The sequence below is a fragment of the Rattus rattus genome, chromosome 14 (assembly GCF_011064425.1).
Source record: "Rattus rattus isolate New Zealand chromosome 14, Rrattus_CSIRO_v1, whole genome shotgun sequence".
In the NCBI taxonomy this organism is placed as follows: domain Eukaryota; kingdom Metazoa; phylum Chordata; class Mammalia; order Rodentia; family Muridae; genus Rattus; species Rattus rattus.
This window is the reverse complement of record NC_046167.1, coordinates 41,860,066-41,885,063: the sequence shown is the minus strand read 5'-3', so window position 1 is coordinate 41,885,063 and position 24,998 is coordinate 41,860,066. Positions and strand designations below refer to the sequence as shown.

General features: G+C 43.1%; 4 protein-coding genes and 1 long non-coding RNA gene across 5 annotated transcripts in view; 3 read left to right on the top strand and 2 right to left on the bottom strand.

Annotated features, from left to right (window-relative positions):
• The window catches only part of LOC116883526, a 58,590-nt gene extending 49,877 nt beyond the window's left edge, over positions 1-8,713 (bottom strand). Inside the window, exons 1-2 of the mRNA XM_032884699.1 lie at positions 8,402-8,713; positions 5,329-5,366 (exon numbers count right to left, since the gene is read on the bottom strand). Of these exons, the coding sequence (XP_032740590.1) occupies positions 5,329-5,366; positions 8,402-8,690 (327 nt within the window). The 5' untranslated portion in view covers positions 8,691-8,713. The remainder of the gene's footprint in view (positions 1-5,328; positions 5,367-8,401) is intronic.
• Positions 50-841, top strand: LOC116883527. Its single transcript, XR_004385768.1, has 2 exons — positions 50-226; positions 721-841. It is a non-coding gene; the product is annotated as an uncharacterized LOC116883527 (long non-coding RNA).
• LOC116883524 (histone H4) lies at positions 956-1,343 on the top strand. Its single transcript, XM_032884696.1, has one exon. The coding sequence runs from the start codon at positions 975-977 to the stop codon at positions 1,284-1,286; it is 312 nt and encodes a 103-aa protein (XP_032740587.1). The 5' UTR covers positions 956-974; the 3' UTR covers positions 1,287-1,343.
• A 637-nt stretch (positions 8,714-9,350) lies between the features above and the next one.
• Positions 9,351-9,988, bottom strand: LOC116883520 (histone H2A type 1-B-like). The gene has a single exon (XM_032884693.1). It carries the CDS (start codon positions 9,900-9,902, stop codon positions 9,510-9,512), a length of 393 nt encoding a protein of 130 aa, XP_032740584.1. The 5' UTR covers positions 9,903-9,988; the 3' UTR covers positions 9,351-9,509.
• Positions 9,989-10,037: 49 nt separating this feature from the next.
• Positions 10,038-21,878, top strand: LOC116883516 (histone H2B type 1-C/E/F/G/I-like). Its single transcript, XM_032884688.1, has 3 exons — positions 10,038-10,591; positions 11,975-12,008; positions 20,307-21,878. Exons 1-2 carry the CDS (start codon positions 10,215-10,217, stop codon positions 12,000-12,002), a joined length of 405 nt encoding a protein of 134 aa, XP_032740579.1. The 5' UTR covers positions 10,038-10,214; the 3' UTR covers positions 12,003-12,008; positions 20,307-21,878.
• The last annotated feature ends 3,120 nt before the right edge of the window (positions 21,879-24,998 follow it).

Sequence of the window (24,998 nt, the reverse complement as noted above, 5' to 3'; positions counted from 1 at the left end):
ACTCAGAGACCAGCGGCCACATTCTCAGTCCCGTGGGCTGCACTGAGGTCGGGAGAGAGCTCTGCAAATTTGACCAGCAGTTCAGTGCCTGCTGCTGTTCTATTTATCCTTTAGAATTGGAGATTACTAAGTGTCCGGGTGCGTGTCTCGAAAAGAACCCTCGCGTGTGCCGAATTCACAGATTATGTTCTTCTGCAACAATGGATAATGTTGGATCTTTTACAAGGTAGGCAGGTACTGATGTGTTTATAAGAAGATAAACAGAGGATATTGGTCCTGGGTTTCAGCACCAATGTTGTGTTTATAGAAAGGTAAGGAGGTGGGGGTGAATGTTCTATGGGAGTCTGGGGGCAGGGAATGCCTCAGCAGGCCTCAGCTTAGGCTGAGACATTCCTTCCTCCTGAGGGACCAGACACACGACAGCTATAGTATAGAATAGTTTATTCAGGGTTTGGGGAGGGTAGTAGGGCAAAGAGAGAAGTAGAGAAAGAGGAGAGTAGAGGCCTGCAATGAGCACTTGGAGAGACTAGGAGAGGGGAATGAGAGGGAAAAAAAAGGGGGGGGGGAATAAGAGCAAGAAAGAACAAGAGGGAGCAAGAGAGTGAGGAGGGGCAAGCAGCCCCTTTTATAGTGTGAGGCATACCTGGTTGTTGCCAGATAACTGTAAGTGTGGAGCTTACACAGAATGCTAACAGGTACTTTTTTTTGTCCCTTTTTGAGAGACAACCTACTGAGTTTACACCTGGATTCCGTGGACCCAGCTGGTTAGAGAAGTGGCCTGCCTGAGCAGGAAAATGGATGGTTGAAGCTTAGCGTTGTGCAAACCAAAAAAAAAAAAAAACTTGAGCTGAGTGTGCCTCCCCCCAAAATACCCAGTTCCGCCCCAGGACTTCCTGTTTTCACTCCGGTCCGCATATTCCCTATAAGTGGGAACTGCTTTCCCACAAAAGTCATCTGTTCCTTTGTAGGACATTATGTCTGGACGTGGTAAAGGTGGGAAGGGTCTGGGTAAAGGCGGCGCTAAGCGCCACCGCAAAGTCCTGCGCGACAACATCCAGGGCATCACTAAGCCCGCTATCCGCCGCCTGGCCCGGCGCGGAGGAGTGAAGCGCATCTCCGGCCTCATCTACGAAGAGACCCGCGGTGTGCTGAAGGTGTTCCTGGAGAACGTGATCCGCGACGCGGTCACCTACACGGAGCACGCCAAGCGCAAGACCGTCACCGCCATGGATGTGGTCTACGCACTGAAACGCCAGGGCCGCACCCTCTACGGCTTCGGCGGCTAAGCTGCTCAATTACACAAACATCCCGATCATCCTTAAAGGTCCTTTTCAGGGCCACTACATGTTTTGGGAAGGAGGTAACGCTTGTTCAGACTTTACTCATCAGAATGTACATTTAACTTTAACAGAACTAGTCACAGGACTGATAAGGCTTAGTACGTTGTCCAATCAGGGCAAACCTACGTATGCACCTAGTTTGCATGTCGGTTTTCTATTCGTGAAAGCCTACAGTCCTGCCAACTGGTGTATAGATGTTCTCTCGGGTATCTTGTCTTAAGCTGTTAGACAAATATATGTGCTTACATTTACACTACAGTAGTTACCATTTGGAGGCTCAATTCATGTAACTTTGAAGGACTGCAACATTAGTTTCCAGTATTGGTAATATGTCCAATATTTTTGTATAAACAAGAGAGGAACTGGCCGGTGATCCTTTCTCTCCTCTTATCTCTGGGAAGTCTTCGTAAAAATTTAATGTTCCTTTATGCCCTCTGATAATATAAGGGCAACTTACAACATAACTGGCTCTTAAAAGAACTCAGCCTGACGAGTTCCAATTGAGCTGTCCTATGGGTACTGCGAATTGAACTCTTTGAGAAAGCAGCCTGTGTCTGGCCGCTTTGTACTACTTTTTCCCTCTAAAACGGATCACTTCAGGACTACCACGCGTTTCGGAAAGCTCGTCTTCTGTGGTTCGGATATACCTTGCTCTGTAGTTTATATGGCTGTGATGATAAACTTAACTCTTGGCCCTGTTACTAATCACAATTTGTCACCACAGTCGATATATAATAAGCCTATTAGCCCTATGTCTTAGTCTCTCACTTGGTTCAATAGTAATGCATGGTATACTTCCCATCTATTTTATTAGAAGTCATAAGACATGCATACGTATCACATGGAAGAATTTAAGAAGTCGCCTAGGGTTTTGAATTTCAGTGTTTGAGCTTCAGTTCTAACTTCATAAAAATACCATTGTGAGTTTCAAGCTAGTGAAGGAAACATAGTAAGGCCTGGTCTCAAAAAACAAAACAACCCCCAAACAAAAAAGCTGTTTCTCCTCAACCCAACAACCTCTGCACTCAAGAGACAGAGGCATGTGGATTTGTGGGTTGAAGGCCAGCCTGGTCAGCCAGAGCTACGCAGCAGTAAGACCCAGGCTTAAACCAAAATAAAGAAAAGAACCTAGAGAAATATCATTACCAATGTAGCAAAGGAAAAATTAAAGTTTATTTTTATTTACTGTTAGCTGGGCACTTGGGAGGCAGATCAGGAGGAGGATCTCCAAATTTGAGATTTAGGTAATGAATATCAGGACAGCCAGAGCAAAATAAGGGAGCTTGTCTCAAAACAGACTTATTTTTTAATGTATATGTATCTGTATGCAGGTGTCCAGAGAGACAAGAAAGGGGTGTCAGGTCCCTTAGAACTCAAGTTAGGGAAGGTTATGAGTACCTGACAGGGGTGCTGGGAACTGAACTCAGGTAGCTCTTCAGCCCCTTCATAAATGGGGGGGGGGGGAGTTAATATAAACTCATCAATAAGAATGCTTACCCATTTTTATAACACATAACAAAGTACTCATTCGTTCATTTATTAAAAACATCTCAAGCTAGCCTTGAATCCATAAGTAGCCAAGGATCACCTTGAAGTTTTAAGCTTTTTTTATGTTTGTGTTTATAGGCTAATGGTGGTGGTGCAAGATCCCTTGGTTGCTAGAGCCACTGGATCTCCTGGAACTAGAGTTGCAGGCAGTTGTGAGATCCCCCTTCCTCTCCAAAGGTGCTGGGGATTTAACTTGGGTCATGTGAAAGAACAAGTTCGTAACTACTACAGGCCACAACCTTAAAATCTTGACCCTCGGGGTTTGGGGATTTAGCTTAGTGGTAGAGCGCTTGCCTAGGAAGCACAAGGCCCTGGGTTGGTCCCCAGCTCCGAAAAAAAGAACCAAAAAAAAAAAAACAAACAAAAAAAAACCAAAATCTTGACCCTCCTGCCTCATCAGAATGCCAGAATTACCACCGTGTGCCACCCACCATTCCTGGCTTATGTAGTTCTGAATGTCAAGCTCAGAACTTCATGCTAGGCAGACACTGCCACTGGAGCCTGATGACACATACATACCCACAATAAAAAGGAACATAAAAGTGCAAGCAGATTAAATTTTCTCTTGTGTGGTTTATGCTTTGTTATTGTTGTGTGTTTGCTGTGGTTGCAATACATTTTGGGAATAATCAGAAGCTCTGTCTGCGCTGCTGATCCTGTGTTACCTAGAGATTGCTACTTCACAATGATAAAACAACAATGCAGTAAATTAACAAGACAAATTCTGCTGTTATCAATAAATGACTCTTCTTTTCCATGTACTTATCAAAAGGCCCATACCACAAATTACTGACCACTAGTTGAGTTTTCCTGAGACATCAGAATAAGACTGTCACCGATACTTATGAAACTCAACCTATGACATAGTTTTAAATTTTGTGGGTCATAAGAGAGACAGTGCTTCACCCAAAATCATTTTATGTATTTAGGAATGAGCAGATTCTTCCATAACTGAGCTCACCGTGATAGCGCAGGCCTTCTCATCCAACACACTTTCCATTGCTTTCAATTCCAAACTGTCCTCTCAAACTTTAGAAAAATATTCTGTGAAATTTTTCCCAATATGTCAGGGATTTTAGAACAATGACTGTGGCTGGAAGTGATGATTATGTACCTTAATTCCAGCCCCTGGGAGACAAAGGCAGCCAAACTTCTGAGTTTGCAGCTACCCTGGTCTAAAAATATAGTAAGTTCAAGGCCAGCCAAGGCTACATAATAGGAAACTTATTCGGAAAGAAAAAAAGGAAGGAAGGAAGGAAGGAAGGAACGAAGGAACGAAGGAAAAGAAAAGAAAAAAGAAAAGAAAGGGAGGTGTTGTGGGATGTTCACCAGAGAAGACTAAATCAGACATGGGTTTAAGCCAATAGAAAGTCTTTATTAGGCACCACATTGGGCATTTGGTATAACAGTAGGGTCCCAATCCTTTCTCAAGTGGGCTTTTCAATACAAAAAAAAAAAAACATATCCTGGGGCGATAGACTTCACTTAACAAAAACAGCTGGGCAGAGAACTACAGAAGCTGAAAAGCAAAGTCGCTACCTTTAGAGGCTTTCCCAGCCATGTGGGCTTTGTTGGATTAGGCCCTTGCTTTAGTTTCAGCAGGTGGTGCTTTCTATGTGCTGAGTTTTACAGCCTGAATGGCGTTTCTACCATGGAGTCATTTGTGCTAAGGTCTCTGGGCCTACTAAAGTCTGGAGGCCCATTACAGAAGGAAAAGAAAGAAGGAAGAGAAAGAAAGAATACTTTGTAGAAAATATATAATTTAGGAGCCGGAGAAACAGCTCAGTGTTTTAAGAGCATTTTCTGTTCCTCTGGAGAATCCCAAGTTCAGTAATCAGTGACCCACATGGCACCTCACAACCTTCTGTAAGTCTAGTTCAGAACATCTAGTAACCCCTTTCTCCCTAACAGCAAGCACATACACATGTGGCAGACACACAATCACAGAAAATACTCATTGGCCCGGTCTACACAAAAATAAAGAACGGTAGTAAGTAGATTTTATACAAAAAGTTTTATTAGGTCTCATTACTTTTCACAGGGATGAATTTGTTCCCATGGATACAACGTGAATGACTGAACGTCAAGTTCCAGGGTAGTGAGGCAACAGTGGCAAACACCTTTAATCTCAGCTATTGAAACTCAGAGGCCGGCCTGGTTTGCATTGTGAGGTCCATGACAGTCTGAGCTACATAATGAGACCTTGTGCTCAAAAAAATGTGCTTACTACACAAGATGATGATGTGTGTTCGGTCCCTGAAACCCACTGAAAGGTGAAGAGAAAAAAGTGATTCCTTAAGGTTGCCTTCACCCATGAGCTCACCACATATATGATACACAAAAATTAATGCTTTCAAACAAGCAAGCTATTTATCATTTGATAACCGCTGCCCCCGCCAGCGGGAACCCAGTTATTCAGGGTCCCGAAGAGGCTTTCTACCTGTGGGCCAAAATGGGGGTGAAGAGAAGAAGGAGATCAAGCAAAAGTTCTGTTGTCAAGGTCTCGTTTATTGAGAGAAATGTACAGCATTTAAAGCTCTGAGGCAAGAATAGAAGCGGGAACTGAAGCTTAGGGTGGGGGAGTTTGGGAAGTGCCCAAGGATATAAGGTGAATCACTACACTGCAAGATATCCTCCTATAACAAAGAGGCAACAGTCTTCCGGGGACATGTTCTTTGAAAAGGTCGAACCCTTCTCAGGAATCTGCTCAGGGACATCCGGTGTTTTGCTCAGGCTGAAACATCCTGTCATTGCTCCCAGGGTCTTCCTGGGAGAGGCTTTAGTTCAACAATCTCATGTCCGTATGGCAGTCATTTCAAGGTTAAACCTCTGTGGCCATGCAGCCCAGAGTCAAGTAGCCACCTTGAGCTATGCAGTCACAAAGCGGCTAGGCCCAAATCCAATATGGCTCACTACAAACCGCATCGTTAAAATAGAGTAGAACAAAAGATTAGATTTAGCCTACCATATTGTTACACACCTGTTCCAAGACTTGATCATATTTGGAACAATTGATGGTCTTGGTTTCCTAATATTTTGAAATATACCTTCCTGGTACTGTTTGAAATCCTATAGTTCTGTTATTGAGAAATATGTGACAGATGCAGCAAGGAGAGGAACAAAATACATGAACACTGTCACCCACGAGCTTACTGCTGTGTGTGGTACAGCTGCATACACTCTGACCTCAAGTGCTAAATTGCCCCATGTCTTTCTCTTTGACATGTGCTTTGTGTTTGAATTGACTTAATGGACAGGAACTTATGGAATGATCTTATGAGCAAATACTTTATTTGGGCAATTATCAATGCTATCTATAGTACAGTTGAAAATCAAGAGTGGAAGCAGGGTAACAAGTAAGTTTGAAAAACCAGCAGTATAGAAGAGTGAGATTATATATACATGGAGGTACTGAGAATTTGTCAGTCCATGTTACTCTTTTTTTTTTTTTTAAAGATAAATCAAGGGGGTTTCGTAAGTGTAGCTAGCATAGTTTTGTGTGTGTGTGTGTGTGTGTGTGTGTGCATGTGCGTGTGCTCACATGTGTTTGCTTGACAGGGTTTCTCTCTGTAGCCCTGGCTGGCCTGGAACTCAGGGATCTTCCTACCCAAGTGCTAGGATTAAAGATGTTGCAGGGCAAGATCTTATCAACTCAGCAGGATAGTTTGGTTGTTTATTTAACAATTGCCCTGGATACTTTTTTATGTCTACTTGACAGGGGTATAGTCATTAGATAGGAGGGAGTCTCAATTGAGAAAATGCCTCCATTTGTATGCAAGCCTATAAGGCATTTTCTCAATTAGTGATTAATGGGGGAAGGCATGGACCATTGTGAGTGGTACCAGCCCTAGGTTGGTCGTCCTAGGTTCTACAAAGAAAAAAAAAAAAAAAAAAAAAAATTGGGATGATGTGGGAGGGTGTCTACATGAACCTGGATTCTTCAGGGTCTCCAGCACCCCTACATACAAAGCAAAAACAAAAACAAAAATAAAGGGGGCTGGAAGATGGTTTAGTGGATAAGAGCACTGACTGCTCTTCCAATAGAACATGGGTTCAATTCCCAGCACCAACATGGCAGCTCATTAACTGTGTAACTCTCAATCCAGGGTCTGACACTCACATGGACATACATGTGGGCAAAACACTAATGTACATTAAGCAAAAATATATAAATCACCAAAAAAAAAAAAAAAAGCAAAACCAAGTTTTGATATTTAAACAAGAAAACTAGCTAAACCTCAAATTTTCAGCCCAAATAAGACACATCTGCACTCCATATTTTGGACTACAAGCTTTCTCTTTTAGATGTATCTTATCCACATTACAGTAAATTACTCCTTTTTTGGCAAAGCACCAAAGGCATTCATAACCAGTAAGGAATCTCTTTTATGCTCAAAATAAAAATTAGTTAAGTATTTACTAGCTAATTTTACATAGTAATTTAACTAGCTTCCATGAAGACAATGTATTACCAGGATAAACTGATTTTTTTTTTTAATGTGTTACTCTACATTTTACAAGATTACACTTCCCACTAAGGAAATCCTACTTTACTATAACCTTAATGAACCAAAATAAAATACCAAGTAAACCAGGCACAGGGTGAGGGTTGGGACAGATAACTAATAATATCAAATACTTCTGCATGCTGGGGCAGATTTGAGGGTTAGGGGTAGTTAGCCAAAAGCACATGTTCTTGACATCTGTTGTACAGTAAGGTGATATAAGCCACACCTTAATAGTTGAGCAGTGTAGACCTCACTTTTATATCCCATATACATGCAAAATGTGATGAGCTGTTAAGACAAAATTAACATGAATCATTGAAAGGTATTCAGCCATGCTGATGCAATCTAGGTCTTGTGTTCACTTTGTCTGCCAATTAAAGAATTAAAGGCAGGAAAAGTCCTCAGGTAGCAGGCGAAAACCCCTAAATCCTGAATGCAGCAGAATCAAGCGCCTTAAACAGGAGCTTACAGGGAGCAGAAGAGGAAAACACTTTAAACTGATGCAGAAAAAAAAATTCTTGGAGGATTCGGAGCTGGACGCTGGGAAGCCTCACAATCTACTTTCCCAGGGATTCGATTTCCGTCTCCTAATTTATAGCTGCATCACGTACACAAGGCCTGCCTGTTAATTTGTTGCCAAGTTCACAGGAGGAATGAAAACAGCTGTCTCTTAGAAGGAAAGAGCTAAAGTCACGCTGCTAAGTTTATCTAAGTTAAGTGATCAGCCAAAGATTCCACTAATTGTATATTGAAGGTACCTCAGCTCCAGACGTAGCACAAAATACTTGCACGGGTAAGAACATGAGACGGGAGTCTCAGTACTTAGGCAAGAAAGCACTATATACACAATCAGTAATTCGCAGACTGCTAACATGACAAATGTGGAAATTCCAACTATAGCAATAACGGTACAGCCCTTTAGAAAAGTGGGTGGCCCTGAAAAGGGCCTTTATATACTTGTGTTGTGAAGGTGTGGATGTCCTCAACCACCGAAGCCGTAGAGAGTGCGGCCCTGGCGCTTAAGCGCATAGACAACATCCATGGCAGTGACGGTCTTGCGCTTGGCGTGCTCCGTGTAGGTGACGGCGTCACGGATCACGTTCTCCAGGAACACCTTCAGCACACCGCGGGTCTCCTCGTAGATGAGGCCAGAGATGCGCTTCACTCCTCCCCGCCGGGCCAAGCGGCGGATGGCGGGTTTAGTGATGCCCTGGATGTTGTCGCGCAGGACTTTGCGGTGGCGCTTAGCGCCGCCTTTACCCAGACCCTTCCCACCCTTACCTCGGCCAGACATGATGACACAGAACACGTTCTGCTCTAAAGAGAAACAGATGGCGTCTCCAAGAAGCAGTTCCCTCTTATAGGGAACTTGCGGACCGGAGTGAAAACAGGAGCCCAGTGAAAGTGGGTGTGGCAAGGGAGGGGCTTAGAGCAAATTTAATACAACAAATTCTCAAATAGAAAGGACACTAATTCCATCACCCCCTGCATCACCCACCCATTCTCACACTCAAACACTTCGGTTTTTCCTTAGCACTTTTTTTTTACTTAGGTACGTCAAACAACGCAAGATGCAGATGCACACTCATAACTACAGGTTTTCACCTTACTCAATGTGATCTTCGTTCTTATGAAACAAAATTCACTATAGTACACTATGTTTAAAAACAAGGTTCCGGGTCTGAATAATTTATGTCCCTTCGCTCCTACACACATACAAAATGTGCATAGCGCTGGGCAGTGGTAGTGACACATATCTTTCAACTCTGCAGTAAGGAAGCAGGCTGATAAGAGTTCAAGGCTGGACTGGCATACAGGAGTTCCAGGACACCTGGGGAACGTAGAAACCCTGTCTCGAAAAAGGGCAGGGTTACAATCATTAAACATTAAAGTGGCCAATTGTCAATACGTACCGCCACCTAGTTTAGGGGGAAACTAGTTTATACTTAGGGTCATACGTGCAAGTCTCTTTTAACTAAAACTTACAGAACGCTGGTTTACTTTCACCATTAAACTGCACATGACACTTTTGCTTAAAGTGTTCGGTTCTTTAAAAGACACTGTGGATGGCTCTGAAAAGAGCCTTTGTTCTCGGATGAGTGAACGGCTGGTCTTACTTCCCCTTAGCCTTGTGGTGGCTCTCCGTCTTCTTGGGCAGCAGCACGGCCTGGATGTTGGGCAGGACGCCGCCCTGCGCGATGGTCACGCGGCCCAGCAGCTTATTGAGCTCCTCGTCGTTGCGGATGGCCAGCTGCAGGTGGCGCGGGATGATGCGAGTCTTCTTGTTGTCCCTCGCCGCGTTGCCCGCGAGCTCCAGGATCTCGGCCGTCAGGTACTCCAGCACGGCCGCCAGGTACACCGGGGCGCCGGCGCCCACGCGCTCAGAGTAGCTGCCCTTGCGGAGCAGACGGTGCACGCGGCCCACCGGGAATTGCAGGCCGGCCCGTGAAGAACGGGTCTTGGCTTTGGCGCGAGCCTTGCCGCCCTGCTTGCCGCGTCCAGACATACTTAAATACGACTAGCCTCTGACAACTGAACAGAAAGTGGGTAAAAAAGGGCTTTCTGTCTCATAGTTTTCTCTGGGCGCGAAAACGGGCCTATGCAATTGGCTGACTTTTCTTCTAGACCAATGGGAAACATTCCGGAACGCGCTTCGATTGGGCAAGAGTTTGGGTGACAGCATAGACATCATAAACCAATCATAAGTGTGCGTTTCTATGCCTCATTTGAATGAGTACTCATAAAATAGACAGGACCGGTGGCTTCTGTGCTAGAGTTCTAGAGTTTGGAACTGCAGGTCGAGAGTCCCAGTGGCAACATGCCTGAGCCTGCGAAGTCCGCTCCCGCCCCGAAGAAGGGCTCCAAGAAGGCCGTGACCAAGGCGCAGAAGAAGGACGGCAAGAAGCGCAAGCGCAGCCGCAAGGAGAGCTACTCGGTGTACGTGTACAAGGTGCTGAAGCAAGTGCACCCAGACACGGGCATCTCTTCCAAGGCCATGGGCATCATGAACTCGTTCGTGAACGACATCTTCGAGCGCATCGCGGGCGAGGCGTCGCGCCTGGCGCATTACAACAAGCGTTCGACCATCACGTCCCGGGAGATCCAGACGGCCGTGCGCCTGCTGCTTCCCGGGGAGCTGGCTAAACACGCGGTGTCCGAGGGCACCAAGGCCGTCACCAAGTACACCAGCTCCAAGTGAGTTCCTCTAACTCCTACCTAACCCAAAGGCTCTTTTCAGAGCCACCTATACTTTCAGTGGAAAAGGCTGTTGCACATGCATCCTCCTCCCAAGTAGCCAATTTGGGGTGCTGGACGTGGAGATCTTTAGTTTTAGCCACTCACGGGTATTTTGAATGGGCTCTGCCCACCGAGAGCCTCTTCTGCCAAGAAGGGAAAGAAAACAATAAGGAGAAAGCAGGTAAGTTCCTGGTCTTCCGTTTAGCTGTTGAACCAAATTGAAAACATCCTCTAAATCAAAGGGTAGGGCAAAGAAGGCAATTGTCATTTTAGTGGGGATGCTTTGGGCCCTGCAAAATCCCGTGCCAGGAGAGGGCATCAAAATTAATATGCAGGCACTTAATAAATAATCCGTCCTGAAGGATCAGTACTTTAGCTCAAAAGCATTGAGTATTTGTCTGGCTTTCTTGAGCATACGGGGACATACTATCTGTGCATTCCTGCCCTAATTTGTTCTAGAGCTCGACTAGGGAATAGATGAGTTGGCCCCCGAATGTCTATTTCTAGGGTAAGAACATGCTTGATGTAGGCTCAGAGATGTCAGTGTTAGCCAAGAAAAGATCCACCAAGATGTTTTTTCGATTGCTATCTATCAAGTTGCATATGCTAACTGAAATTTTCAGTTTACAACTTAGGTTGGCTTAAAGGAAAGACTAATTTTAGGCCTCAGCTTTAGTATCGACTGGACATTCATCTGTAGAACGAATATGCTGTTAGCACATCACACACCATCACAGTTTTTTTTTGTTTTTGTTTTTGTTTTCCCAAAAGGACCAATAAAGTTAACATCTCACTTTCTTACAACTAATGATTTTTCAAGATACTAAAGCAAAAAAATTAATTTTTCCCTCACAAGCACCAAAGCCACCTGTTTTCCTAAACCATTTCAATATCTTATTCACCTAGTAAGCTTGGTAGGATGAGAATGGAAAATCGTGACTAGGCCTCCCTGACCATTATTCTTAGTCACTGCTGGTAGCCTGTAAATTGGTAAAACTTTGAAGGAAGATTTAGTATATTACTATTGGGAGTTACATATATAAATATCTTTTCTAAACTGAAATTCTACATATAGAAATGTACTGTCTCTGCAAAAGTGTGTAAGACATATGTTTAGTGTTAGCATTCCTTCTAGGCTCCGTCCCACCTGTTTTGTTTCTTTCAGCAGCAGTTTGAAATTCAAAGGCAAATACAATAGCAATTTACAATACAACATTGTGTTTGGCGGAAAAGACACAAAAGTAACTTTTCACAATAAAGATTAATTCTTATGCTAGATGATGCTTTTTAAAGCCCTTTATAAGAATTAAATCGTTTCTTTTTCTTTGTGTTTTGTTTTAGTTCTTCAAGACAAAGTTTCTCTGTGTAGCCCTGGCTGTTCCGGAACTCACTCTGTAGATCAGACTGCTCTTGAACTCAGAAATCCAGAGTGCTAGGATTAAAGGTGTGTGCCACTATCCAGTTTGAGTCTTTTTCTTTTCATTACATCTTTTGAAGGTGAATCATATTTGTGCCTGTACTATAGATCACAAGGCTCGTGTTCAGTGGCAGTAAAGATACTGCTTGAGTTTGCACCACTAATACACAGAAACTGATTTAAGAACTTTCAGAATGCTTGTGTGTTGCCACCGAGTATCATCACAGCCTGTCTAAACATTGAACAATGATATGTACTGAGTGTCTTCAAGACACAAGACAGTTACAAGTAGTAGCACTGTGTGCCTGTGTATGTTTTTTGTGAATATGACCGAGCCCTGGGAGTGATACAGAATGCTTTGTAGAAAGAAGGTGGTGAAAATGCCCTCTGCAGTTACCTTCCAGGCATCTTTGAGTCTCAGAAATCATCAGCTTTCACTTACAAATGACGTGGCTGGAAGCCAATAATAAATACCCTGTGTATGTAGATCATGGGCACTTCTCTTGCTAAGATGAGACCTTCAGAGAGGAGAAAAATCCTGTTTTACAACCTAAAGAAGACCAACCTGAGGAAATTGGGAGGAATAAGTATCCCCTTAAGGGAATAGGTACCACGAAAAGCCCCTCTCTCAACAGAATTGTTTACAGACTCACTGGTAAGCCTGTCCACTTGAGGTCTACTTGGGGAAACAACTTCCTTCCTCTTCCAGTCACCCTTTTCCTGTCAGGAGTCAAATTCTGTCTCTTTAATGGAACCCTCCACCTCACCCATACAGACTTCTTCCACTTGTGAGCCTTTCTAGTTGTTTGTTTGTTTGTTTTGTTTTTTACTTTATCTTTGTCTCCCCTATATTCACCTTCTCTATAGCTGCCAACCCTGCTGTTTCCTGTCTCAAAAGTCAATAAAATTTCATAGAGTATCCTTCTAACATAGTGTCTCATTATGTGTTTACTAACAGAAACAAAGTTTGCGAAAGACCTCACCTCCCACACTGCTCCCATGGGATTATGTTACTGCATACATATTTCTGGATAAATCTGTCTATCTCAGAAGCAAGGGTCTGAGTCTGACTTTATCCATTAGGGTATCTTCCTTAGCAATGTTTGTGTCACCATTCGTTTTTCACAAACAGTATGTAATGATCAGATACAACAAGCTGGCTCTAGTGGAATGCTTGCATCTCAGAAGTATATCAATGATACAAAAACCCACAATAAAGAAGCTGGAGTCAGCAGTTCAGAGCCCTTACTACTATGCACAAGGATCTGAGTTTGGTTCCTAGCACCCCTGGCAGGTGTCTCACAATCAACTGTGACTCCAAGTCCAGGGCATCCAACACCCACCTCTGACCTAGGACACCCATACACAGGGTATACGTTCACACAGGCAAACACAAAAATAAAATGAAAGGTCCGACGATCAAATGTGCCAAGTAGATTTTTTTAGGATGTTTGGATGCTTGTATCTGAGAAACATAAGGATAATTCTAAAACTGAAGAGATTTTTTTTTAAAAAAAAAAAAAGCTGATTACTAAAGAACATTTTTATAATTCTGTAAGGTGATTATAACGTGTCTCAACAACAGCCAATTCACTGTAATACACTGTGACTTTCTACTTCTTCATAAAACTTTGAAGTTGTTATTATGCCAACACAGTCATGTGCATGTATCTGTATTTAAAATTGGTCTGTCAATATCATTTTACTTTTGGAATCATGATTTTTTAAATAGAAAATATTGAAATTATATATAATTCCTACAAGTATTATAACCAAATTCTATCCTATCTGAAGGGGGGAAAACTAAATTTAAAAACAAAAACATTTGAGGCTGCAACATGGAATTCCTGAATAGTGTTCCCTATAATTCACTCAGAACTTGGAAAGTTTACCACAGTTCAAATTGTGAAGTATACTGACCTGGAACCTCAGTGTTTGTATGGACAGAAGAATGTGGCCTTAGCATTTTTTAGAAGAATGTTTTCACATGTGTAGGAACTGGTACGGAAGAATGAGGAAAGACAAGAGACCTACAAGCATGACCAAGAAGATGACTCCAATCCTCCAAATGTGGGCTCTCATTTCTTCTTGTGCCTCTCTACAAATGGAGGCAGAAGTTAGGACCTTTAGACCCTTGGTGACAGAAAGCAGGCATCTGAGGATTCAAGGCCACAGAGGGCAGTCACGCAAGTACCCGGGCAGAAGGCACTTTGACTGCTAAGCAGTCATGTACAAGTCAACCAAACATGACACTCATCTGCAGTGTAGGACTGGAAAGCCATCCTGGTTTCAGAAAGGTTTCTGATTCAAATAAGACAATTTCTACAATGGAAAAGTGAGTAAGTATTATGGATTAAGGGAAAAAATTAATATTACAGGAAAAAAAAAACACAGGGGGATTATGTTCCTCCCAGAAGTCATGGGTATTTGAAAATTAAAAACCCAGCGCCAGATGGTGGGATATTCATGGAATAGCCCCTAGGGACTGGAGTTCACATCAGAGCTGTCCACACATATGTGGCAGTGGCTGGGACTCTCAGACCACCAACCACCCACCATGGTAACCTCCTACAGAGAGATTTGACATGTGATAGCTCAAGCTTGAGAAAGTGAATCCTGGGGGACATCTAATGTGAAGCTGTGACCCTTCACTTCAGAATAAAAGTTAGAGTCATAATAGGGTCTACCTTGCATTTGAGAGGAAACATTAATGGAAGGGATAGACAAGCAAGGATTATACTGCCAGACAGAATTTCCAGAAAACCTGACAAAACATTCAACAAAGCCGGTCTATCCTCGGCATCATTCTTGTGGTAGAGCTGTCCTTAGCACCACAGGAGTTTTAGCCTCTCTTGACTGTGAAGTCAATTTTATGCTCTAAACAAGCAAAGCCCCCATGTTTTGTCAACATATTCCACAAGAGGGCAGTATACTTTTACTTTAAGTAACCTAAAATTTGCAGTCAGAGGTGTGTCAGGGATGAGTTAACTTCCTCAGGAAATTCTCTTTGAGACAACATACCTGCTGATCCTGTAGTGTAATGTTTAATGCTTTGAATCAAGGGATCCGAGTTCAAATCCTACTGAAGCATCTTACATGATCTTTCATTATTAAATAATTTCATTCTTTGAAATGTACATGTGAACCCCTAAACCACCCACCACATGTGTTCACAACCAACAGTTTTATCAGCCCTCAGCAATGTGAGCTTACATGTCTAAGGAGACCCATGGTCAGAAATCAATACTGCAGGGAGCCTGCCCAATTTCTGGAACCCATGTTCTGGTGTGGGTGAGAAAGGTCACGTTTCTGGTGTCATCTCATTCCTAGAAAAGAATACACATGTGCATTTTAAATAAATGCCTATTCTTTTCCCTATTTAGAAAGAATGTTCACATTATTTGCCTTAAGACTGGAAAGTAACAGTATCTGGAAGTAAGAAGTATCTAATGTGAAGGCTCTTCTTCGCTTGTGCTCTTCTCCCAGACTCCACACCGTAAGGAGCCCAGTGGATCAGCCATTCTTGGTCAGGCCACTGTGACCAGTCACAGCTACCTTTTCTTTGGACTGTTTCTCTGATTTCAGTTAGGTAAAGCGTCTGCAGCAGAAAATCACTGTGAATGTGCTACAACACAAAATCATACACATACTTAAAACATGAATTGTTTGGAGTTCTTTTGGTTTTGTTTGGGGGACAGGAGGATTTGTCTCTTTTTTATTTGTTTTTGTTTTTGTTTTTGTTTTTCTAAATAAATTGTACAATTGCTTATTTCTCTACTGAGAGCTCTGTAGATGTCATCATCCTGAGACAGTGTCAAAGGTTGGACCCAACTAACAGGTCTTTCCCCTTTTCTGTTCTTATCATTGCTCTCATCAAGACTTCCATTCACTCCTCAAATACTGACTCGGACCTTCCAGACTTTCTCATTTCTGCACAAGCTTCCCTTTGGGGCGCTTAGCTACCACATCTGTGTTTTCCCTTTCCACACCGCCTCAAAGTCTAACTCTTGCTTCATAAACCCTTCTCCCTAGTCCACACATCCTGTTGTAAGGAAGGCCAGGGTTGTGTTTTGGTTTTAGCTCCAGTCTTCCCACAAGTGGCTCACAGTAGGAGTTCACAATCTGTTTGATCATCTAGAACTTAGGATAGTTTATGTCAGGTTTGTTTTAAAGTCTTTCTGCTTTCTTCCCAACCTCCTTTTACACTTGGTGTAAAAGGTGAACTCTTCATTTTTGGGTTTGAGAATTACCAAAGAATGGTACCCTATACTCAAATAGTATGCAACAACAAAGAGAGTTTATTCAACTGAATTTCCTGCATGCAGGGGTCTCTCAATTTGGGAATGGAGACACCTGGTGAACTCGCAGGCCCATCTTTTATTGTAAATTAGAGGAATTCCAAGGACAGTATGAGCCCTTTTACCTTGGTTGGTTAGCTCTGTCCCTAGGGGTCTGACTTTTTGGATAATTGCTTAGGCTCTGGAGACTTCCCAGGGTTGTTGCCTATTCATTCTAGCTACCTATTCTTGCTTCAGACATGATGACATGGTGTCCTCGGATTGGCTGCCCAGGGTTGTGGCTGGCTGACTACAGGTTCTGGGATCCAGGTTCTCATTTCCAGGGAAACAGAAACTTGGGCCTAGTCTCCCAAACTGCTCATTTGTAGCCTGTCAGCTCTGGCTAACTTGGTCCTGTCAATCCCAAATGGACATCTACTCACAAAACATAGGTTGCCCCAAAGCTAGGAAAGCCTCCCTGGAAGTAATTTACAAGTATGTCTCAAAAGTGGTATTGAACCCCTATATTTTTATAATTTTGGTTAAACCTCACCTGGGAGAAGAAAGGCTCCTCTCAGCCACCCAGCCTGACCCCCGCCCCAAACCCCACTGTTGAGCAGCCATCCTGGAAGTTCATTCTTGGCTGTAGAAGGCTGTACCCTGGCAGAAGCCAAACCTCTGGAAGACGCTAACCATATGTGGTTAAAGTGAAGTTTGTTTTTTCTAATCCCTGAACATAGTCAGCAAGGGTATAGGCTAAAGATACCTGTCTCCTTCTAGATGCAGGAAGGAGCCTCCAGATTCACTCTTACTTTTCCAGGTCAGTGCATTGCACAGTGTGCTCTCAGCAGGAGTCTAAGAGTGGTCCTGGAGACAGCAGGAGAACAATCTCTGCAGGCCCCAGAGCCTTTGCTAAGGGCCCAGCCCCCAGTTCTACCAGTGGTACAGTATTGTTGCCTACACCACAGCATTTATTGGTTTTGGAAAAGGGATGAACTAGTGCATTCACATTTCCCTGGTTGTGTCAAAGGAATGCTACAGAGCTTTCCCCATGTGAGTCTGAAATCCACCTCATCCAAGGACCCTTTCCTTTGTCTCCATCAGGGTTTAGCAGCTTGTAATTTTCCTTCCTGCTCAATCTATATATGTGCATGTACATGAATGTGTGTATATATTTATATATGTGTATATATGTGTGTGTATCTATATGTATCTGGCTTATATGTGTATATATATATGAATCTGTGTCTTTGCGTGTGTATATATATGTTTGTGTGTGTGTGTCTATAGAGGCAAGCAGGCAGGCAGGCAGGCAGGCAGGCAGGCAGGCAGGCAGGCAGGCAGGCAGGCAGGCAGACGAATTTGTCCTGATCATTCTTAATCGGACTTTACTACGATTGGGGAAAACCCACTGGCAAAAACAATTGAAGGAAATCCAACCGAGTGCTCGGTAGTGGGCCTCGATTGTGATTTACTGAGGTGGCTGTCGCTAGAGGGCGCACTTTATCCACCCGAGGAGCGGGAGGCGCTTGGGGGTTTGCCTTGTTGACCTGGGAAGTCACACCATCCCCTAATCCAAAAAATTCAATTTCTGCTCAAGCTACCGTCTCTACACAGGAGTTTACCCCATCTCAGCTTCTCAGAGCAAAGCTAGTCAAATATTGAGGAACAAGCTCTAAGGTTCGTCCGCCATTTTATGCTATTCTCTGGCGTTCCGTCTGCCAAAAGCCAACCGGAGGTGTCTGTGAGGCTGGAGAATATACAGACTCTAGAGGGAGCAAATTCAGAAAGAAGAGGAGTGCGAGGGTAGAAAATGTGAGGATGGCGATGTATGAGTGTATCATATATGTATATGTGCATATGAGCGGATGTGTGCGTGAAAGTATGTATAAGAAAAAACAGTTTTGGGGGTTGGGGGGCTCTCCTTCAGGATGATGCTGGTGCCCAGGTAAGCGGCCCCACACCTATGCCTGAACAATCAATACACAACCATCCGCCAGGCATGGTAGCCAAATCCGTGTCCCTAGAATTATGAGGTCTGAAGCAGAAGAATCTATGATTTTTGAGGACAATCGGTGTGACACATCAAAACTGTCTAAATAAATAAATAAATAAATAAAAAACACGGTCACCAAATAGAAGTTCAACGACCTGTGTGACTCTCTAACTGATAACAGAAACGTTTGACAAGATTTCTCTAATTTTATAAAAATGACAAGATGTAACAGTTAAATTCGTTATTGATAACAGAATTCTAATTACTTTTACATATGCCTTTGTATGGACTATAAAGAGGTGTTTTATAAGGTTTGTTTGTTGTTCTTGTTGTTGTTTGGGGGGTTTGTTGTTTTGTTTTGTTTTGTCAAAAACATTAGTAAGACTCTCCGCTCATGAGTGTGTCTGTGGAGTTCTGGCACATAAGATTCTGCTTTAATGTAGCCTCCTGTTCTGTCATTTGCTGCTGCTCCTTCTCAGAGCTTTTCCAGGAATCTAATTTGGATCTGGAAAGGAAGGTATATAAAACGGATCTTCTGAGTTATTATAATATGGATTACTTTAAAGAAAAATTCAAGGCACTTGACCACTGCTTTGAACTGATCTGACAGGAACTAATGAGCAAGAAGTAAGTCTATGTCGCATAGATTTCTAAAAAGGCAGAAGTCGATGACACCATTTTTCAACTATAAGTAAAAGAAACAAGATCTTATTCGACTTTAGTCTCTATTGTAGTCTACCAAGGATACAGGACTAATTTGTTTCCCAAGTAATATCTGCCTGTGTTTGTACTAAGTGAACAGGAGTTTTGTAAGCACGTCAAAAATAAAAAAGATAAGGAAGGAAATTGTAAAAGCCAGGCACAGCCACAAACTCTAATGGATTTAACAGAGAAAGACAGAAAATGGTATGAACAGAGTGCACACATTGTCTTAGGGGCAGTACTCTGAACATCATGTTCAAGAGGAAAACAGAACAAACAAACAAACAAACAAACAAAACAAAACACCTCCATAGCAAGGCTCTGACTTTTAGCTTATGGGCCCTGTTGGTTTCTGCTGAGCTACTGTGGGAAAGATTTAGAATAAATAAATCTGCCACCCAGATAACCAATCAGCCCTTAAGGTCCAGTGAACTTGGTTGTTCTGGATGCTTATGTTTGTCTTGTTTTCTCTCTTCTTGGTTTTTCTTTCTCTTTTATTCCTTTGCCCCCTGGGTTTTGTTTTTTTCCACTCTCTCTCTTCTCTTCTCTCTTTTTCCTTTCTAAGATGAAATCTCGAAGCTGGATGTATGCCTTGAGTCCCGAGCAGATGCAGAAAGATCTCTGACTTAAAAGGCAGCTTGGTCTACATAGTTCCAGGATAGCCAGAGCTTCACAGTTAGAGCCAGTCTTGAAAACTGACCTCCATCATGACAAAACAAACAAACAAACAAACAACAACAGCAAAAAAAAACCTCTCACATAACCCAGCACCCCTCCCACCATCAACAACTTCCTAAATTGCTAAATAGTGGCATATCTTCCAAGACAAGTTGTAGGGACTTAGAATCAAGAAAAGTCTAAAAGTGAAACTTCAGAGAGATAGCATACTGTTCAGCCCATTCCCTGACCCAAAGAGAATTTCTTTCACAAAATGTCAAGCACTTGTTGTTACTAGCAGAATGCCTTTCTCAGCACCTTATCAGCTCACCAAAAGTTTGCCATTGAGCTTAAGATAGTCATCCTGGTCCAAAGTGGCCAGGGGGAAGTCAAAGCTCCCAGCTCAATGGACCATTTCCTGTGTCACCTAGCAGGAGCATGCGTGGTTCTGGAACTATAACTTCTGGGTCAGCAGAACTTAAGGCCATGGGAAGAGAAAATCAAAATTTCCACAGTGAGTCATCAGGAGTAACTGTGAGTGGAACCATTCTCAGATCCACCTCTTAATTCCTGAACCTGTCAATCCTAGCTATGGGAGAAATCAGATCACATATTGGACCCTGACTCAAACTGCTTTCTGGAGAACTCTGACATGACCTTGCAGGCTCTCGAAACCTAACTGATACTGTAATTGTGTTTTCAAAACGCTATTCCAAACTAGCTCCTTTAGGGTCATGGAAAACTTGGTAAGACCAGTTGGTTCCATGAGTGTGGGCCCACTGTTTCACTTCTCCAGCCTTGCTTCTTGGTCAAAAACAATGCTGTGTAGACCATCATGATAGTGTGTAAGGCATTCTATAGGTGAATGGATGGAGGTTTGGGCAAATGCCTTACATGAGGGAAAGGCAAATCCATAACCAGAATAAATACCTAGTCCAATAAAGACAAACTACTGTCGTTTGCCTGGAGAATGTGGTACAATGCAGTCAACCTGCCACCAGCTCTCTGATGGTCATCCTTTGTATCAGTACTGTATCAGCAACTGGTCAGGTCAGCCTTGTTGTGTGGAAGTACAGGTTTTGAAGCCTTATGTAACCTCCATCTCTGCCACCATAGCACTTTTTTTATAAGTCCAGGATGCTCTAGCACTAGTTTTCTGCAGATGATGGCAGAGCCTTGCTCCAAAATCCCAAGGGTGTCCTCTGTGATTAACACCACGAGGGACTGCCAAAGGTTCCAAACAGTGTCCGTATGTGTCCCTGACACCTCCAGAACCACTGGGTATGCTGGATCATACGGCCCAAATGCTAGCGCAGCCAGGACAGCAGCCAAGATCTGTTGAAGAGACTTCTCCTATGCCAGATCCCACTGAGGGATAGCAGCTTTCCCAATCACTTAATATGTAGGCTGGAGTAACATACCCAAATGAAAAGAGTGTGCTGTCTCCAGAATCCAAATCGGGGCAGTAACTGTTGTGCTTTCTGCATGCCCCATATCACCAATTTCCTAGAAATTTCACTGAGGTAGAAGGAAGGCCTGTGGATTTTGAGTTTTATCTCTTATCCTTTCACATGCATATGTATTCCTAACAAATCCTCCTGTGCACTTAGTCCAGTCAGCAGAACACCATCTACCATTATGATTTTGTGGAAGAGACAGACAATCAAGATCCTTTCTAACTAAATTACAACACAGGCTGGAAAGTTAGTACAGCCTTGGGGCAAGTCTATATAGGCCTTCTGCTGGCCTTGCCAACCAAAAGCAAATTGCTTCTGGTGGTCCTTGTGGAGAGGTACGAGAAAAGGGAATTTTCTAGAACAATAGCTGCGTGTCACTTACCAGGAGATGTGCTGACCTGCTGAAGTAAGGATACAGCATCTGGTATAGCAGCTGCAATCAGAGTCACTATTCGATTAAGTGTGTGATTAGTCAACTGTCGTTTCTTCAGGATCCACCTGTCTTCTGCACAAGACAGATAGAGTTAAAGACAGATATGCTGGAAACCACCACCCCTACATTTTTCAAGTTCTTGATGTAGGCACTAACTTCTTTAATCCTTCCAGGGATGCAATATTGGTTTTTGAGGTGCTGTTTTCCTTGGTAAAGGCAACTCCAATGGCTTCTACTTAACCTTTCCAACCACAATAGCTTTCACTCTAAAAGTTATGGACCCACTGTCAAGATTCTGCCAACTTCTAAGCATATATGTATATATATATATATATATATATATATATATATATATATATATATATATATAGAGAGAGAGAGAGAGAGAGAGAGAGAGAGAGAGAGAGAAAATGATTGCAGGATGAGTAACTTGGACTTCAGCCAAAGCTCCATTAACCATTTGGCCTCTCTAAGTCCCTGCTGTAACTGAAGGAGTACATGCTTCATGTCCATTCAGAACCAGTATTAAATATCTCCTAGAAAGTTCAGTTGTTTCTTTCCCCAATATACAGTTACACTAATATAGGGACATAGATTCCCTGTGAGGAAGAATGGGGGAAAGGCTAACAGTAAAATGTTTATTAGTAGCAAGGTCCCATTTTAGCACAGGGCCTGGCCTTTTCTTTCATTCAGGGAATCCTGGGTCTGCAAACTTCAGAGAACCAGAGTTTATTTCCATAAAGACAAAAGGTATAAAGGTTTGGCGAATCCTCTTGGAATGTTAAAAGCTCAGGCAAACTGGTGGATAGATTTTCCTCTTGTTGGAAACCTGAGACTTGTTGAAAACTATCGACAAACCACTGCCTGTGAAGACAGAGCCACTATTTCCCAATGCAGCCTGTGCTACCAGGTTGTGTTGTAAAGTAAATAAACACAAAAAATATTCCCTTGTGGGGTGGGTATGTAATTGTATTTCAAAACTACTTTGAAAACCCTCACAAACCCTCCAGCTACTGGGAGTGTGGTTCGAACCCACAAAGGCCATTGAATCTTAAGTCCAACGCCTTAATCACTTGACCGTCCCAGTCCTGTTGATTACTCTCCTAAGATCATTCTATATTCAAATGCATAAACCTACGCTGAACTGTTAGAGATTTCTTGAAATATGGTGATCTTGATAGTGAAAATTTTCTCTATGCTTTAGGAAATCACTTTTTATGATTACCTCTAATATTCCAAAGAAATCTTTGTTTTTCCTTGATATGCAAAGGAAAGCACTGGTGTGGGGTTGGGGGGGGAGTGTGAGCCTCCTGCTCCACATGACTGGTATTTCAGGAGGGTTCTACCACATGCTACATGTACACCAGGTTGACCTCAATTTTAGAGGTCCCCTGCCTTTGCTTCTCTAGTGTTGTCACAAAAGTGGGCCAGCAGGCCATGATCAAACCCAGGGCTTTGAACAAGCTAGGCAAAGACGATGTTAGGTCATCTCAAAATTGAATTCTTTACTGTTTCCAGGTGTTGGGATTACTATAACCATTTTTGCTTGTTCGTTTGTTTTGCTTCATTTTGTTTTGTTTTTTTATGATTCATCTCCTTTTGTTGGGGACTTGAGCTTTCATCTTAAATATCTAGATATTCAGAAGAATCGTATTTGACATTTCCTACCCAAAAAATTTAACTCAAGGAAACCCACCTGTTAATCTGGCTTAAATAATGTCATCCCAATACCAAATCTGAGTTAGGGAGGATGAAAGACCCAGTTGGAGGTGAGATAGCATCTACGTCTTTGGCTGTGTCTTTGTGTTTTGTGCCAACTAAACTCTGGGTCTGTATTTGCTTGCAAGTTCTGGAGTTCTGGTTTTGCAGTCGCTCCCATCTCGGGCTGAGAGGGAGGCTCATGTCTCAGGAGAGACGTGAATGTGAGCGGTAGATGTGCCAGGGGCTCACCGATTGCGCTGCCCTGGGAGACATCCCAGGAGGTGAGAAGGGACCCCAGGGACGCCTAGGAGATTCTGGTCTGGGTGCTGGTGAGGATTCGGTGATTCTCCTGGATTGGAGAAAGACCCGCCCTCCTGGCCGCCTGTATTTTCAGAGTGGTCTTTGTCTGTGTGTCTTAGGTCTTGTTTTGTGTTACTGAAGTTAGGGCTAGAACACACAACTTGCTAGTTGAGATTCTAGTTGAGAAGGAGGAGTGATGTGGAATCCGCTCCCCTTCACCTGTCCTTGGTGAGCTCACGGAAGCTCCCGTCTGAGTCAGTTCGGTTTTGTGGTGATCTCGAGGCAGCTGCTTGTTTTTTGTTGTTGTGCACACTTCTATTTTTTTGTCTGTTAATCTTTTGATTGTCTTTCTGTGTGACTGAATGCTTTTGTCCTTTTTGGAGGACCTCTACTTTCTGGACTCTCTTCTTATTTTCTCACCATTCCACTTGAGATGCTTGTTAGTAGCTGTTACAGGAAATACAGAATCCTACTAGAGGCCAGAAAAAATGTTCCAGACACGGATGGAAGGCCCTCACTTCTGCCTGTTGACTTCAATATGCCTGAAGGTAGGGAATGCTACAAGTCTTATACCAGGCTCCAATGGTGGGTCTCTAAGGGGCTGAAAAAACACCCCACCAATTTGACTAAAGTAAGAAAAATATATAAAGAAAAAGTTGAAGAAACTTGAAGGGTTAAGCTAAGTCGCTGAGAGAGTTAGTGTAAGTTGCAGAGAAAATCTGTGCACATAAGTGGACAGCATCAGTAGCTGTAAAAAAGAGATAAAAAAAAAAAAAAAGCTAGAGAGCTAACGAGAGATAAAAGGCAGGCGAAAAACTTATACTGGCCACAGTAGTTAGAGAGACTAGGAAGACAGTACCTGGCAACAGAAGAGAATTCCTGACTAAAGATCAGAATGCCTATTGTAAAATAAAGGACACTGGGTCAAGGACTGCCCCAGGATAGAAGGGAAGCCCAATCAGTGTTTTGTGGATACAGGAACCCAACGCTCTGTGCTCCTATGCCCCAGTGGGCCAGTGTCCATTAAAGACCTTGGGTACAGGGGGCTACCGGCAACAAACAATACTCATGGACTACCCGAAGAACAGTGGACCTTGGCATGGGCCAGGTAACCCACTAGTTCATGGTCATCCCTGACTGCCCCTATCCCTTGCTCATGAGAAATTTGCTCTCCAAAATGGCTTGTGTGGGCTGAAATGGCTGGGTGAGGCCATGTATATACATATCTACAGACTGTGTATGTGGAGCTTAAGACCTGTCTCAGTGCACCAGTATCTGATGCTGGGAGATGGGAGATGTGTGGTTTAGTGTCGTTCTGCCTGGAACACACTACTCCTGCCAGCCGGGCTCTGACAATTATCACCCAATCCAGAACCTAAACTGTGGTAGAGTGGCTAATGTTTTGTATCATACTTTAGGAGGACA